The sequence below is a fragment of the Giraffa tippelskirchi genome, chromosome 7, assembly GCF_054371585.1.
Source record: "Giraffa tippelskirchi isolate mGirTip1 chromosome 7, T2T-mGirTip1v1.2.pri, whole genome shotgun sequence".
Lineage (NCBI taxonomy): Eukaryota > Metazoa > Chordata > Mammalia > Artiodactyla > Giraffidae > Giraffa > Giraffa tippelskirchi.
The window spans coordinates 85,352,317-85,370,553 of NC_137281.1; the positions used below are offsets into that span (position 1 = coordinate 85,352,317).

An 18,237-nucleotide genomic window follows, 5' to 3' on the forward strand; every position below is an offset into this window, starting at 1 on the left:
TGAGCATGATTTTGTTCCAGTAAAACTTTAGAGAGGAAGGGAAGATTTTGAAGATGAGGCTTAGAATTGTAGAACCCTATAGCTAGAGGTGGTGGTAGTCAGTGGCTTCAGTCATGCCTGACTCTTTGTAACCCCAGGCACCTCTGTCTGTGGGATTCTCCAGGCAAGAATACGGGAGTGGGTTGCCATTTCCTTCAGGGAATCTTCCTGACCCAGGGATTGAACCCATGTCTCCAGAGGCTCCTGCATTGCAGGCAGATTCTTTACCACTGAGCCACTGGGGAAGCCCATAGCTAGAGGAATCTTGTAGAAATCATAGAATCACTTGGAAACATCTTAAAAATACTGGTGCCCAGACCCTCCCCCCAGAGATAGATCATGTGTTTAAAATCTCCATAGATGATTCTGACATGCCTCCCTGGGTAGAACCACTATTTCTCTGGTCCAAACCTCACTTTACAGATGAAAAAACTGAGACCCAGGGGTTTTAAAGGTCTTCTCCAGAGTCAAACAACTGGTTGATTGTAGATCTGAATTGAATCCCAAGTCTGCTGACTCCCAAGCTAGTGTTTTTTCTACTGAACCTGCAGCTTCTTGCCTTACTTATATCATCAGGAAATCAGAATGATTCTTGTTGAATTATAATTTTCCCTTTTAATTTTTATTTAATTGCCTGTTTTTTATAACAAATATTCAAGTAGTATGCACTTGAAGGATTTTAAGATGAATGTAAAAAAACAGTCTCTTGTTAAAATTAAATATTTTGGAAAGTGTTCTATACTTGGAATTCAGTATTCACTTAGCTACAGAAGTTGGAAGATATAATAAAGTAAACCCCATAACCACAAGGTTTGAGTATGCTGACAACACACTAACAGCATTGCTTCACTCAGGTTGAGAGGCTACTTTTCTGTGGTGTTAGCATTCACCTCTGCTTATGTCAAAGGTAAAGTTCAGATGCACAGTCATGCCCTGGCTGGATCTATCTTTGTGGCTTTATATAAAGAGACAAACAGACATTTTATTTTCAAGAAATCTTTAAGGTCCTTTATTACCGCCCAAAATATATAGGGAATGGGGAAGGAAACAAGTTTTCCTTGACAGCTTGCTGTCTACCAGAGAACATGCTAAGTCTTTGCAGTCATGTTTTTAATTCACAAAGCAGCTCTGAAAGACAGGTTTTATTATTACCTCATTTTACTCATGAGGAAAATGAGGCCCAGAAAGAGGATGAATAGCTTGCCCAGCCAGAGTCACACAGTTAGCAAGTGGAAGTCAGAGCCCAAATTCAAAGCCTCCTAGCTCCAAAACATAGAACTATACTGTATTTTGTTGAGTTTTACACACAGAACTATGGGGAAGTCATTGTCTCGCCAGTATTCCTATACCATCCACCAAGACCAAAAACATGTATCTTGTAATTCTAAAGGAATTTACTACTAATCAACAGAAGAAAACAGACAAAACACAAAACTAAAGCAAAAACAGGAATATTACAATATAAAATTTTTAAATGCCTTATTTCCATTAATTTGTATTTCCTGACTCCCTTTAAAAGTGTTTCATTCATCTGACAAACATTTATTGTACCTCAGATATGCTAAGTACAGTACTCACTATATAGAAAGGAAATAGCCCTAGGATGGTTCTAAATGGCTCCTGGTTCTTGTGCTAGGTCTGCTTCCATCTCTGTTCTCCCCTTACCCCATTAATGGTGGGATCATTGCCCTTCTGGTCACTCCAACAAAATCCTCCAAACTGTTTCTTAATTCTTCACTCCTATCTACCCTCCTCTGATCCCTTACTGATTCTGTCTATAATATCTTTTCCTGCTCGCCTCTCTCCTACTACCATTTTCCCTGATTTAGATCATATCCTCCTCCTACCTTTCATTAAAAATCTAATTGATCTCTACCTCCAATATCTCTCCCTACCAATTAATCTTATATACTATGCCTGAATCATCAATCTTTCTAAAGCATTGACATAGCCATTAATGGCTCCCCATTGCCTCCAGTAAAAGTTCTAGACTTTACACCTGGAAATCAGTCTATCAGCACCTAACTTCTAATAATCTTCCTCCAACCTTTGTCTGCATCCCTGTTCCCACTTCATTCCAGCCAGAGTGGACTAAACTTAAAGGCACTTTACTTCCCTCTGCCTTTTGAGTATAAGCCACCTTACACATCTTTATATTTACCATGACACTTGCATTAGATGTGTGTGTATTAATCACTCAGTTGTGTCTGACTCTTTATTACCCCATGGGCTGTAGCCCACCAGTCTCCTCTGTCCATGAAATTCTCCAGGCAAGAGTACTGGAGTGGGTTGCCATTTCCTTCTCCATCTGCATTAGGTACTTGATAGGTATTTATTGAGTAAAAGAGATGTATATATTCATTATGTGTTCATTATAACATAATAGGGTTAAGCTCAGTGAGGGTAGAAACTATGACTTTTATTCCCATTTTCATTTTCTAGCCCCTAGCACATAGGAAACATTCAATAAACATTTATTCAGTGTGATACACTACAGTTATCAGTTGCTGGGATGTGAATTTCCTGATGACCCAGTAGATATCCAGAAATACTACCTTATGTTATATTTTTTAAAATGTTAGTTACCTATGTTTCTTCATTTAATATTGACACATACCCTATGGTAAAGGTCATGTATTAATAGTCTCACTTTACAGAAAAGGAAACTGGCTTAAAGAAATGAAGTCTTTTTTTATGATGACATAGCCAGTGAGTAACAGAATGGAGTCTGAAATTCAAGTCTTAAGATGTGAAGTTTAGCGTCCATTTTCTTGGCCAAGGTGGTTTGACCAGTTTGGTTTCATTTGCTTTAGAATTGTTATGGCTAATCTATTGCAATCATGCTGTATGGAATAGAATTAAGTCCTTGATTGACACATTATCTATATGTTGGATGTTTTCAAAATCAGCCAAACCACAAAAACTATTTTCTAAAGAAAATCTTGACCCTGCCTGTGGACACAATCTTCATGGTGAGATGCATGTCTATTCAGATAGACACCCTTCGTGTTGTGAGCTTCTATCCCTACTTGGATTTGCTCTTAATATATGGGTCTGATTTCTTCTGGCAGCTTAGAGAGCAGGTCTCCAGATATTTAGCAAGTATTGCCATCTGGCCCTTACCACTCCTAGTAGTCACTGAAGACATCAGGGAGAGAGTCAAGAAGCCTTGCTCAATGCATATGCAGTCATTCCTTTTTCTTATATTCTTAAATTCATATATTCTTAAATCCAGTCTCATCAGCAGCTAGCTGAGCACCTCGCCTCTCCACAACTGCTTTTACTAGATTGCTGTTTGCTCTTTTCCCATCAGACTGAATATTAAAGATCATTGTTAGAAACAGTACTGTGAAATTATTTCATCTTTTATAAGATTATTATATACCCCATATATGTTATATATATTAATGTCCCATAATATAAAGATGTTATGGGCATTCATTATGATACTCCATGGTTTTTTTTGAAAATTTCTTGAGAGAAATCTGTCTGACCTTAATACAAAGAATGCTTTTACCTCTCCTGAGCAGTTGCTTTGTTTTTCCCTTATGGACATTGTGAATGTTTAACTTAACACTCTGTAGTTAGCTGCCAAAAGCTAAGAGCCAAATTTGTGGCCCACCCATAACAAATGTGCCTATGCCTCATTAATTTTGTTCCTGGCTCCAGTTTAGGCCTCTGCTCAAGTTATTCTTTCTTCTTAAGAAAAATCTTAATTCATGCCATCTTATTTTATATAGATATATACACTCATCAATAGCCTTGTATTCATTTTGAAATAGTTCATATTATGATATTCTGTATGCACAGAAAAACCATCTTTGGTGCTTCCTAATTACATCATTGCTTTAGCTTTCTTTTCTTCAGGGGTACATTTATTTCACTCTGTGGGGTTTTGCAGGGTTTTGATTATATGAAAATGATTGTGTCAAAAACTTTTATTGTTTTAATATTATAACCAAGCGGTAAAATAACTGATCTAATGGCCAGAATTGATTAAATTGATGACACTATTCTAGCCCAGTCTTTCATAGCAGTATTATTTTCTTATAATATGCTTTGCTTTGTACTCTCAACCTGCATGGGGCAATTTGTTGCTTTGTGATTTCTAGAAATATTGTTATGTTGCCAAGTGAGTGCATAAGCAGTGAACTCTTGAGTTTAAATGTCATATCAGTATTACCACACTTATCAGACTTCTTGTCTCTGTCAACACCTTGCTTAAGATGATCATGAGCATATAAATCTTACTATATGACTTATCTTGCTCCCACTCTTAATTTAGTCATGCCTTCGTTTGAACAAGATGTATAAATGGATATTTGCTTCCAAACCTTATTTGCTTTGATTGGTTTGGAGCTCTATCCAATTGTCTTATCATCTTACTAATGTTATCCAATTAATAACATAAATACTATTTGAACAACATTTTATTTTATACTCTTTTTAATACCATCAAGTAAAATTATTTGGACTTTTCCACAACTCTCTGGGACCTTTTTACAGAAAACCAAAAAGAAGGACAAATATCAGATGATACCAGCAAATCAGTGGTAGAACTAGGGCTAGACCCAGATCGCCTGATTCCTGTTTCACACTTCACTGCCAAAAGAATTTCTAAGTTACATTATAAACACTGTATAGTCTTTATCTTACTCCTTGAGGTTAAAGACGGGAAAGACTGTCATTCATGTTACTAACTGGGAAGAATCAGGAATGAATTTCATTTGTATTTCTCCCATTGTTTTCTGTTCTTGAAATTGCAGTTCCTTTTAACTACAACTCTAATCACTGTCACTTTCCATCACGCAATGAGGAAGCAATATTTTATCTTATCTCTTGAAAATTATGTTGAAAAGGAAACTATTTCCCTTAGTAATTAGTAACATTTAAATTGGACTCTGAAAATTCATCTTTAATACCATTTTCCATTCTTATAATGCATATTCATTAAAGGGGCAAATATATGGCTAGTGATGTAGAGTTTGATAGAACATTAGTTATAATTTTAACTAAATCTCAGCATTTGAAGAGATTTTAAGTCCATGCTTACTGTTTCATATGGAGAATTTGCAAAATTTTCATTCTGGTGGTTAAATTAGAGGTTTTTTGGGTTTTTTTTTTAATGTTTACCCTTAACCATGCATGGTTGCTAAACACTTTACAATTATATTTAATCTTTACCCCAAACCTTGTAAGAGCAACTGCTATTTATGATCGCCATTTTACAGTCAAGTATCGTGTTCAATAGTAAATATTGTCTTCTGCCTCTCCTTCAGCTTCTGGAATTTCTGAGCAGCCCTGGTCAGTACAAGATGGACCCAGTAGTCTTGAGTTACATGGACAGTCTACTGCGGCAATCAGACGTCTCACTACTGGATCCTCCAAGCTGGCTCAATGACCATGTTATTGGGTTTGCCTTTGAGTACTTTGCCAACAGTCAATTTCATGACTGCTCTGACCATGTCTGTTTCATCAGCCCTGAAGTTACTCAGTTCATCAAGTGCACTGGCAACCCAGCAGAAATTGCCATGTTCCTTGAACCCTTGGACCTCCCCAGTAAGAGAGTTATATTTTTAGCCATCAATGATAATTCCAAACACGCAGCTGGAGGAACCCACTGGAGCTTGTTGGTTTATCTGCAAGATAAAAATGGCTTTTTTCATTATGATTCTTATGGTAGTAGTAACTCATTCCATGCAAAACAGGTAGCAGAGAAACTAGAGGCTTTCTTAGGCAGAAAAGGAAACAAACTAGCCTTTGTGGAAGAGAAAGCCCCTGCTCAACAAAACAGCTATGACTGTGGGATGTACGTGATATGTAACACTGAGGCCTTGTGTCAGAACTTCTTTAGACAACAGCCAGAATCACTACTGCAGCTACTCACTCCTACATACATCACAAAGAAGAGAGAAGAATGGAAAGATCTCATTGCCAGACTTGCTAAAAATTAGCTGTTGAAATATATTTGACTTTTGAAGTCTCTTTCCGCCTGTCCCCATGTATTGGATGGCTGCAGTCTCATTGCCTGAGGGAAGATGCCTGGGAGAGGAAAGCTTAGAATGCTTAACTTTCTCCTGAGAGAATGTTGTCCTCCACATTATCCTATGGAAAGTGTCACTTTAACCCTAACTTCAGAGCAATATGTTCTGTGAAGATGTCTTCAAAATATGCACCAAAACTGATTAATTCCCTTTTGGGCTCCCTTATCCACATTGGTTTATTCCAAAGAAAAAAGATTGATCTGTAAAACAAATTAAGAATATGTGAAATTTAGAAGCAAGAAGAAAATTATAGAGCAACCGAAAACTTAACTGCACAGCCCACGTATTTCAAGAGATCAACTAGCTGGAAGCAGATCAAGACCTAACCTAATTTAAGATTGAAGTTTTATCAGTTACTCAGTTCTGTGATACCTCTTCCATTCAACAAGCAAAGGCTTTCCCAGCTATAACATTTGCCATTACTTGATAAAGATGGTGTTAGCCCATAGTCACCCATCTAATTCCTGGAGCACTTTAAAGAAAGGGGGAATCTTAAATAACTTTGTTAAAATTGATGTCTGTGGTGGACCTCTTGTTTTGCATCTGAAACTTACTCAAAATTCGTTTATTTTTGAGATACAAAGGAGAAAAAGTGACCTTTCTCAATTCTTTCACTTAATTCAAAATGCAGACAATGTAATTTTTGAAATGTGGAACCGAGAGTAAAAAGAAATGCTATTCTAAATTATGGATGTGTTTTTACAGTTATTTCAAATAACAATTTAAATGATATGTTATATACACATATTCTATTCTTAATGAGAATTAGATTGCAATGTATATGAGACTTGAAAGTCAAAGATTAGCTTCAGCTGTGAAACTTATAATTTCAGCCACCTTCCTAGCCTAACCCTGCCCCCAGCCCTCATGGCTCAAAATAACCTCACCGCTCAGTGACCACAGAGGCAATAACCCAGTTCCTTTTAGTCAGGAAGGGAAAACCCAGTAAGTGTAAATAAGTACGGGTCACATAGCAGGCATAAGTTGAAACTAAAAGTCAAAGAGAAAGCTACCAAAAAAGTTTTCAAGTCAGTATATTTGAAATAAATAAGGATACCTAATGGAAGCTGGGAGCAGGAAAAAAACATTAGGAACAGGCAATCAGCCATAGAGGTGGAAAAGGGAGGGAGGAATAGCAAAAGGACACAATTGCTGAAGCCAGGAGTGTAGATAATGATAAGGCAATATTGTTTCAATAACTGCTGGCTTAGGCATATAGTCTAGACTGAAAAGCTCAGATTCGTCTCTGGGAAAAGTTGTTGTCTTCCTGATAATGATAGTGCAAAGTGTATCTAAATGTCAGATTGTCTCCCTCTTAAAACAGTACGTATGGGAGCAATCTTTCCTGTCTCCCTAAAATTCATCCCAGAAAGAAATTTTTTCAACTAGTACATTCTTAAAAATTAAAACCAAAGGTCTCCTTTTCCAGATACATAGCATGATTGAATTGTCCCACAGGTTAGTCTACTGTAAAAGTTTGAATATGTCATTTGTGTTAGCATTGTAAATGATAGGAGAACTTAAAGAGTCTACTTGTAATATTTTACTCGATAGCAGCCTGTAAGTTATACACCTGCATGACCATATACCATTGATGTTACATGGTACATAATAGGGAGATCTTTTGTTGGTATTGTGTTCCCTTGTTTTAGAGTCAGGAAAGATCCAGTGTGCAAAGTTCAGCTTCAAAATATTCAGTAGTTAAGCAGATTATTCAAAATAGGATTGAGCAGTTACCACACTGAACCATGCTGCTTTCAGATATCCTGTTGTTTTTATCTTTAATTTTTGCTGTATCCATATTGACTATCTGGTTTAATAAGTACTCCACTAAAGTGGCAAAGTAGAATTTCTCAGTCATGTGACTATTTACTGATACTAAATTTTTTCTGCCAGCACTTAGAAAATGTTTAAAGAAATTTACATCCCAATGTGTGGGAAAAAGCATGAATGTTCTAATCAGTCTAAGCAGTATCAGTTATAAACTTATAGTCTCAGGCAGGTTTGAGATTCAGTAGCCTCATCTCCAAAATGAAATTGTATTTGATTTTACCAGTTTGGGTCCTCTCCCTTTTTTTTCTTAGTAAGTTGGGAGTTGGTGATGGACAGGGAGGCCTGGCGTGCTGCGATTCATGGGGTCGCAAAGAGTCGGACACGACTGAGCAACTGAACTGGCTAAACATTCATCAATTTTGTTTATCTTTTCAAAGAACCAGCTTTTCGTATCATCTTTTCTGTAATTAAGTCTATCTGGTCTAATGTGTTATTTAAGGTTTGTTTTTTTTTTTCTGTCTGGATGATCTGTCCATTGATGTAAGTATGGGATTACTGTTGATTTCACCATTTATTTCTGTTAATATTTGCCATATATGTTGAGGTGCTCCTCTGTTGGGTGCATATGTATTTGCAAGTGTTGTATCTCCTTGGATTGATGCCTTGATCATATGTAGTATCCTTCTTTGTCTCTCGTAACAGTCTTTTATTTTAAAGTCTATTTTGTCTGATAAAAGTATTGCTACTCTGGCTTTCTTTTGATTTCTATTTGTGTGAAATACCCTTTTCCAGCCCCTCAGTTTCAGTTCATATCTGTTTCTAAATCTGTGAGTCTTTTGTAGGCAGCATGTACAGGTCTTGTTTTTGTATCCATTTGGTCAATCTGTGTTTTTTGGTTGGAACATTTAGTCTGCTTATATTTAAGATAATTATCGGTCTGTATGTTCTTATTGCCATTTTGTTCATTGTTTTGGATTTGTTTTTGTGGTCTTTCCCCTCCCACTTCTTTTGTTCTTGTCTCTTGTGACTTGGTGATGATCCTTAGTGTTATATTCCTCTCTCTTTTTTTGTGTGTGTATCTAGTATAGATTTTTGGTTTGCTCTTACCATGAGGTTTTTGTGTAGCAGTCTGTTACATATGTGATTGTTTTAAGTTGCTGATCTCTTAATTTCAAATACGTGTAAAATACCCTGCATTTGTACTCTTCTCCTCTTATGATTACTGTTTTTGATATCATACTTTACATCTAATTGTTTTGTTTATCCGTTAAATGCTTATTGTGGATATAGATGATTTTATTACTTTCATCTTTCAACCTCTCTACTAGCTTTGTATGTGGATAATTTCCTACCTTTCCTGTATGTTTGCCTTTACCAGTGAGCTTTTTCATTCCCTAATTTTTTTATTCTAGATGTAGACTTTTTTTGCCTAGAGAAACTCTTCTAACATGTGTTGTAAAGCTGGTTTGTTGATGCTAAATTCTTTTAGCTTTTGCTTATCTGTAATGCTTCTAATTTCTCCAGCAAATCTGAAAAAGAGACTTTCTGGCTATTTTTGGTTGTAGGTTTTCCCTCTCAGCACTTAAATATATCATACCACTCCTTTCTTGCCTGCAGAATTGCTGCTGAAAATTAGCTTATAGCCTTATGGGAGTTCCCTGGTATGCTGTTTGTTGCTTTTCCCTTGATGCTTTTAGTATTCTCTGTTTATCTTCCATTTTTGTCATTGTGATTACAGTGCATCTTGGTATGTTCCTCTTTGGATTAATCCTTTATGGGACTCTGCTTCCTGGCCTTGGGTGACTCTCCTTTCCTAGGTTAGGGAGGTTTTCTGCTATTATTTCTTCAAATATTTTCTCAGGCCACTTCTCTCTCCTCCTTCTGGGACCCTTATAATGCAAGTATTAGTGTGCCTGATGTTGTCCAGAGGCCTCTTAAACTGTCCTCATTTCTTTTCTTTCTTTTTTTCATTTTTCTATTTAACAAGAGTGATTTCCACTACTCTCTCTTCCAGCTCACCAGTCTGTTCTTCTGAATCATTTAGTCTACTATTGATTCCTTCTAGTGTATTTTTCATTTCAATTATTGTATTGTTTATCTTTGGTTGTTCTTTTATATTTTCTAACTCTTTGTTAAAAACTTCTGACTTCTCTGTGCATCTCTCCTCCCTAGTTCTTTCATCATCCTTACGATTATTACTCTGAACTCTGTCTGTGCCTGTCCCCACTTCCCTTATTATTTCTGTACTTTTATCTTGTTCCTTCACCTGGACCATTTTCTTCTGCTGCCTCTTTTTGTCTGACTAAGCTGCTGTTCGTGTTTGTGTGTGTGTTTAAACTTTATTTTGTGTTGGGGTATAGCCGATTAACAATGTTGTGATAGTTTCAGGTGAACAGTGAAGGAACTCAGCCATACATATGTTTTTATATATGTGGTAGGTTACTTACTTTTCTTGACCTTGGAGAAGTATCCCTCTGTAGGAGGCATCCTGTGTATCCCAGTAGTGCACTCCCCTCTCATAACCCAAACTATATGCTCTAGAGGTTCCTCCTGAGAGGTCTGCATGGGCCTTTCTGTCGTGGCAGGCTGAACTATATATGCTGTTCGCTAAGCTTGGTAAGCCCCTAGTCTGTTTGGTTGCCAGGCCCTGCCTTGTGCAAATTCTGCTGCCTGTTGTTTCACAGGCCTGGTCCCGAGGTGGCTAGTAACGGAATCCAAAGGTGACCTGGGGCAGAATCGGGGTCCTGAAGACTCTGGGACTGTTGCCCACCTACTGGCAGGTGAAGCCAGATCCTGGGGTTGGTGCCAAACTACTGGCAAGCAGAACTGGTTCCTGAAGTCTGGCTTCAGGGCCCAAAGTTCCCAGAGCTCCTTTCAGTTCATTGGTGGGAAAGAGCCAGTTCCTGACACAGTTGGGTATGGAGTCTAGAGTGTCCTGAAGGTTGTGTTGCCCTGCTCGTGGACCGAGGCAGGTCCCAGGGTAGAGTCTGGCCTGCATTGCGGTATCGTAATTCTCTTGCTTCACCCCCTGGTGGATGAAGCTTGTCTAGAGGCTTGTGCAGCTTTCCTGGTGCTAGGGGCTGGTACCTGTCCACCAGTTCGTGGAGCTGGGTCTTGGCCCTTTGGTAGGCTGAGCCATCTCTAGGGCCATGGCTAGGTGGCTATGAGCTCTTTAGTTTTTAAGCTGCTTGTCTGCTGATGGGTGGGACTGTATCCCCACCCAGTTGTTTGGCCTGAGTCATCCTAGCACTAGAGCCTACAGGCTGTTGGGTGGGGCCAGGTCTTGGCACTAATGAGCCAATATGGCAGCTGCCAGGAGTGTTCTTGTGGTTGAATGTTCCCCAGTATTACTGCCACCAGTATCTATACCCCTTGGGTGAGCCACAGCCACCCTCACACCTCTCCAGTAGATTCTCCAAGATCAGCAGGTAGGTCTGGCTTAGGCTTCTATCAAATTTTTGCTTTTGCCTTGGGTCCCAGTAAGCATGAGATTTTGTGTGCTTCCTTTAACATTGAAGTCTCTATTTCCCCCAGTCCTGTGGGGCTTCCATAATTAAGCCCCACTGGCCCTCAAAGCCAAATGCTCTGGGGGCTCATTTCCCAGTGCCAGACTCCCAGGCTGGGGAGCCTGACGTGGGGCTCAGAACTCTCACTCCTGTAGAAGAACCTCTGTGATATAATTATTCTCCAGTTTGTGGGTCACCTACCCAGGGCATATGGGATTTAACTATGTCATGAGTCCACCCCTACTACCCAACTTGTTACGGTTCCTTCTTTATGTCTGTAGTTGTAGATCTTTGCTGGTAGTTTCCATTATTTTTTCAGCCGTGGTTGTTGTGCAGATAGTTGTGATTTGGGTGTGCTTGTGAGAGGAGGTGAGCTCAGGGTCTTTCTACTCCGCCACCCTGATTGCTCTCCTCATTATTCTGATTTTATAGAAAAGAAACTTACAGGAGCTCAGTCACATGGTTGCAAGTGACAGGGCCAAGATTCTAGTGCAGGGCCTCCATCTCCTCACACTGTATCCATCTGTACCTGTCTCCCTCTCCCAGAAAATGATAGCACATCTCCTTGCTTGAACATTTTAAATATAATTTTGCGTCACTTTATGCATTTCCTAAATTCAGCAGGTATATTATAGAAACCAATAATGAGAAACTGTCTTTCTCAATTAACTGCTATGTGACAAACCTATATAATAACTGGCTTTGTTTTATATATTAGGTCATATTTGGATCAGCTGCTGACATCAAAGTACTGATCTAAAGCATTTTAAAAGCCCTACATTGTACTTTTCAGATTTCATGAATCTGAAAGATGGGAAGTAGAACCAGAGCAGCAGCCGAGGCAATCGAGGTTTTCTTGTGTAAGAAAAACTAACATGTCCAAGTGTCAAAGGAAGTGGTAGCCAACTAAAGTGTCAGTAATAGGCAAGAGTTACCATTATTCGGGTACAAATTAACCTTGGATCTTCCTGCAGTTTGGGCTAAAAGACAAAAGAAGAATTACTGCCTGCCTCTTTTTCCTCCATGTACCAAAACAGAGTAGCCTGTATTTAGAAGAAAACCTTCCCCGCACAATGCAAGCTAGGACAAGTTTCTCTGCACTAGGCCATGCTTTCCTCACCAGCTCACACTCTAGCTAGCTCTCCACAGCTGCTATCTCAGTCTTCATTCCTCAAACCTGCAAAGCCCTCACCTCCTCCCACACTCTCCAGCTTCAGAGAGCAAATAGGCACGGTCATGAACTTCAGCTTTCCTGACACCAAATCTACGAGTCTTTCTATTCCCACCTTTGAGCCTTCCTCATTCCTGTTGCAGTGACCCTCAAGCTGTGGCTAATGCCTTCACCTGTGCTCAGGGATTGTGCACAGACAGTTCCTTCACACACAGCAGCAGCAGCAGCAGAGTCTCTCTCTACAGGCTCCTTTGTATCAGCGTTTAGTTGTATAGATGTATTAAATCTTCTGTCTTTAAATAAAGCATGACCTCATGTCCCCCTGTAGATACTGACCTTTTACTTTCTTCCTCTTTACAGCCAGATCTAAAAGTGTCAAAAGTTTCTCATCTCCTGCCCACCTCTCAACCCACTTTAATCTAGACTATGTTCCCATCACTCTACAAAAATTCTCAGGATTACTAATGGTTCTCATTTTACTAGTCCTCCTAGCAACATTAAACCCTCCTTTTCAAACAACCCTTCCTTTAATTGATGTGATACCTAGTTTTTCTAGTACTTCTTTGACCTCTCTTAATTGCCAGTTTCTTGTCTACTTGCTGTAGATTCTCAGGTTTGATTCCCAAATCCCTTTTCTCATTCTGTACATACTTCCTAGGCTCTCTCATCTTTTCCCCAGGCCAATGACAGATTCGGGCACATCTCTACTCTATCCTTCTCTCCTGAACTCTCCCAAACTTCTACCTGAATATCCACTTACAGCCAACTAGACATTTTCCCTTGCATATTTCACAGGCAACTCAAACCCACCAAATCCCAAAGCTCAACTCTTCTTTGTCCATCAAATCTGCTCTATCAGTATGTCCTACTTCAGGAAATGGTACCAGTGCACCACCCAATTCTAGCCAGAAATCTAGGTGTCATCCTTGACTTGTCCATCCCTCACACACGTCACACCTACCAGTCTCCTTGTCGTGTCTATTCTGCATCTTAAATATGCTTTGAATCCCTGTATTTCACACTGCCACCGCTCTCATCCAGACAGCCATCATCTATCTCATCTGGACTGCCACAATAGTTTGTTAACTAGTCTTCTGGTATTCACACATCCCCATGTTCATCCCCCAGTCCATTTCATATACTGGCAATATCTTTAATAAAGCTGCACGGTCTGCCCCTTCCTAGACCCCTCTTCCCCTAGTGTGTGTGTGTGTTAGTCACTCAGTCATGGCAGACTCTCTGCAACGCTGTGGACTGTAGCCCGCCCGTATACTGTGCCCCAACTCTGCAGACCTTTCTGTTCCTCCAGAACAACACATTCTTTTCTCCTCTTAAAGCCTTTCTACTTGCTGTTCTCTCCCCCTCTAACTCTCCCATACTCTTCAGCAGGAAAACGCCTGTGTAATCTCTTCATCAGGGAGATCTTCCCTGGTGTGCCAGACTAGTTTGCTTCCCTTGTTGAACAATACCCTGGAATCATGAATTCTTTTAGTGTGCTCAAATCACATATAATTTTTGGCGGTATATCTCTTGCCGCTAAACTGGAAGCCCTGGAGGCCAGGGACCATGTCTACTCATCATTGAATATCTGCTGTTTAGTGTGGTTCCTGGCACATGAACAGTGGTTGGTATTTGTTGAGTAAGTAAGTACAAATATATTGAATAGAGGCAATCTATCAGAAAACACATCATCCTTCCATGGTATTGCAGCAGAAATCAAAATGCCTTGTTAATCAACATAACTTTTCATGCTTGCATAAGACCAAGCTATTGTAGGGGGACAATTTGACAAACATAAGCAACTTGACAGAAAACAAGGAACTCAGCATGTAAATCTAACTCTGATGCATCTGCTGATTTTTCTTTAGAGATTTTCACATTTTACATAGTTGTAATTCATGCATAAGCAGTATTTTAATTCTGCTTTTTACAAATTTCCACCCTTAATCAGTGTCTACTCATGTTTAATGGTAACCTGGAGTTAACATCAAGTTAGTAGATCTTAATTTTCTTAGCCATTTCCTCACTGTTAAGTTTTTTGGTTAGTTCCAATGTTGTTATGAATAACAGGGCTGCACTCTTCATAAGTAACTTTTTCATTCCAAATTATCTCTTTGAGGAATACAAAAGTGGACTTGAGACATCAAAGCATATGAGCAATTTATAATCCCTTCATGGTGATGTCCAAAGAGTTCTCAAAGGAGAATCTGTGCAGTACCATTAAAAATGTATCAGAAAAACCTATATCTAATTCTGTATAGCTGTACCGACATTGGGTTTGGTACTTATTTAAGTTTACTTCTTGAAGTTTAATAGGTAATAACTGAAATTCATTAAGCTCTTTGTATGTGTCAAGGACTTACAAGGATTTGATGTAAATATCTCATTTTAATAACCATAAAGCCTGGTTATTATTAAAATGGAACATTTACATCAGTAATAACCATAAAGCTCTAAAGGGCTTCCCTGGTGGCTCAGACAGGAAAGAATCTGCCTGCAATGCAGCAGACCCAGGTTCAATCCCTGGGTTGGGAAGATCCCCTGGAGGAGGAAATGGCAACCCACTCCAGAATTCTTGCCTGGAGAATCCCATGGACAGAGGAGCCTGGGAGCTAAATCCATGGGGTCGCAGAGTCGGACACAACTGAGCAACTAACACAGAGAGCTCTAAGGTAGATACTACTGTTACCCTCCTCTTAGAGATGAGAAGACTAAAGCCTAACAGTTGCCCAGGTGAACTTAATGAGGTTTAAATGTGGATGTGCTGATTCCAGAACCTCTGCTCTTAACCATCATGGTACACTGCTGTGTGGTTTGTTAGTGGTAATTTTTTTTTTTCTGTTTTATTTACCCAAAAGGGAAAACCGCTATTAAAAACAAAAACTGAATACAGCCTCTCTGACTTCAGGAGTGTCACCTAATTTATTGCTAGAGAGTGTTTGTTGTTTCGTTTGAGGTAAATGCCTAGATGGACCTCTTTGATTGAGAAAGGTTAGCTCCCTGGGTTTAGCCTAAGTGGGCCAGGAGGATACAAAGAGAGATCAGTTACTGCAAATAATAAGATGAAAGAAATCTGAATTTTCATTGGATGCCCTAGAAAAAGAATGAGGCCTAGGAAAGAAGTGGAGGGAGGTTGATGAAAAGAACTGAGATGGGATACATGCCAGAAACATGGCAGGAGACAGGGGCCTACTGGAGGACATGGCTGGTGAGAAGTTTCCTGAGATAGAGCATGACTGTCAATTTTCATAACAGTCACATGTGCACTGAATTTGAAGTTGTTTTTGGCTTTGTGGCATAGCCTTCCATTAACACTAAATCTTTCGTGCAGGTTGGGTACATTGGATTTTCTTGGTGGTAGATCATTTGGAGGAGAGTCACATCATGGGCAAAAGCTAAAGGAACAGGAGACATCAGTCAACCAGACTGCATCATGGAAACTCTTGCAGAAATTGAGTCTCAGGACTGACCACAATGGTTGAAAATGGGGCTCGGGCCATTTTTGTGCTGAAAGAATAACCCCTAAGCATTAAATTGCTTGGAGTTGCCCAGGTTGGAAATTTCTGGGCTACATTCCAGTGAAAAAGAACTTTCACTGAGCCACGGGAAAAGAAACTCTTGGTTTATTAACAGCATTTGTCAGTCCCCTGCTTGCCTGTGGTAATTCCAGAACAACAAACTCTTCTAGGTTTCCTCCTGCTTTATCAGGCACTCATCAGTTTCCCTTACTAGTTCCTCCTTTTCTTCCTGATCTCTCAATGACAGCGTGCCACAGGGCTCAGTCATCCATACTTTCCTCTGTTCACAGACACAGTCCCTTGGCGATCTCATCCAGTCTCCTGCAATTAAATACCATCCATATGGTGACAGTTCCCAAACTTCTATCTCCCAGACCTCCCTCCTGACCTCCAGACCCATGTATCTGTTACCCACCTGACCTCCCTACTTCAATGTCTAAAACTCATCTCAAACTTTGCATGTTAAATAGTACATTTCTGATCTTCCAAAAACTGCACCACTAATGGCTTTCTTCATTTCAGTTGACGGCAATTCTATCCATCCTCTCAAGCCATAAAACATGAGTATCCTTTATGACTTTTTCTGTCATTCTCCATCTCTAATTTGACAGGAAAAACTATTGTTTTTACCATCAGAATATATCTAGAATCTGCCTGTTTCCACCTTCTCTACTTTTACCACCTGAGTCAGTGCCACTGTCATCTCTTAACGAGATGGCCCAAAGTCTCCTAACTGACCTCCCTGCTCTCACCTTTCCCTCCCTCACAGCCAGTGATGATCCTTTTAAGGCCCCTGTAATAAAAGCTTATTATTCACTCCTTTGCCTCTTATTTCATTCAGAGTAAAAGCCAAAGTTCTTACAATGGTCTTAGTTGATCTTCACTGATTCCTTCTTTAGACAGAGATACATCTTGGTAAATCATAGCTCTTCATTGCAGGCCAGGCTCTATCCATCCCCTCTACCAATTGGCAAGATAAAAAATGTTAAAAAGGTGAATGCAAGCCTAGCAAAATATAGATCAGTAGCTTCTCTGCCTGTGGACAGATTGTGCACTCAGTCGTGTCCGACTCTTTGTGACCCCATGGACTGTAGCCTGTCAGGTTCCTCGGTTCATGGAATTTTCCAGGGGATCAAACCCACATCTCTTGCTTCTCCTGCAGAGAGGGCATTCCTTATTCAAAGTGGAGTTGAGTAAGATGTGACTTGAGGGTGAGGGGTAGAGAGAGAAATCCTGAGATCAGCCAGTTTCTTGCTAATGAGTCTAGAGCACATTATGTGTAGTTTTGGTGTATCCTCTAGAGGTTTCTAAGATGCAGAATGATCTACTTCTGAAGCTTCCTTAGACCATTAAGTTCTTTGGCATTGATGACGAATTTCCTGTGGCAAGGAAATCATTTTACTTTTGTCAGCTATTCTAAATGTCAATAGATTGATGCAGTTGGTTATGAAAATACCTGCCAACATTCTGAGGTTCAGGCCCTCACCACGTGTCTTCTAGACTAATGGCTCTCAATCAGGGGCCGTTTTGCCCCCCAAGGGACATTTGGCAATGTCTAGAGATGTTTTTGGTTGTCACAACTAGGGGCGGGAAGTAGGAAGTGCTACCGGCATCAGGTGGGCCAAGGATGTGGCCAAACACCCTACAATAGGCACAGGATTACCCCCACCACTACCATCAAAGGACTGTGCGACCCAAAAAGGCAGCAGTGCTGAGGTTGAGAAACCGTGGTCTGGACTATTCTGACGGGCTTTTCACTATTCTGACCTTATGCTCCATTTCCCAACCAGCATTCCCAAACCATCATATTTATCCATCACTCCTAAGCTCCTATAGCCCCAGTAAGCTCTTCATTGCCCAAAAAATCAAGTTCATCCTTCTCATCCTGGCATTTAGATCCTGAGAAGTTTTGCACACTTATGTATCCACTCCCCAGCAGAAGTCTCCTCCTAAGCTGTCATTGGCACCACCATCCTTGTACCGCTGTCACCCACCCCAAACACACAGCCTGTGAGGATTCTCCCCACAGCTCTCTGATCAAATCTTGCTCATCCTCTGAATCCCACACAGGCAACACACCCCTTGCCACTGAGTCAGTCTATACCACTCCCTTTTGTACTTATCAGGGCTCACATGTGTCACACTGTCACATAGCTATCCTCAGTAAACTCTTCGGAGGGGTCCAT

The 18,237-nt window shown here is 39.9% G+C and overlaps 1 protein-coding gene across 4 annotated transcripts in view; it reads left to right on the plus strand.

Annotated features, from left to right (window-relative positions):
- Window positions 1-16,869, plus strand: part of SENP8 (SUMO peptidase family member, NEDD8 specific) — a 30,354-nt gene extending 13,485 nt beyond the window's left edge. For 3 of the 4 annotated variants that reach the window (XM_081506350.1, XM_081506351.1, XM_081506353.1), the window contains exon 2: window positions 5,319-6,768. In XM_081506350.1, the coding sequence (XP_081362476.1) occupies window positions 5,355-5,993 (639 nt within the window). In that variant the 5' untranslated portion in view covers window positions 5,319-5,354 and the 3' untranslated portion in view covers window positions 5,994-6,768. Of the gene's footprint in view, window positions 1-5,318; window positions 6,769-15,864 lie in introns of those variants that run through there. The other variant, XR_014058568.1, reaches the window with a different exon arrangement.
- Window positions 16,870-18,237: the final 1,368 nt, after the last annotated feature.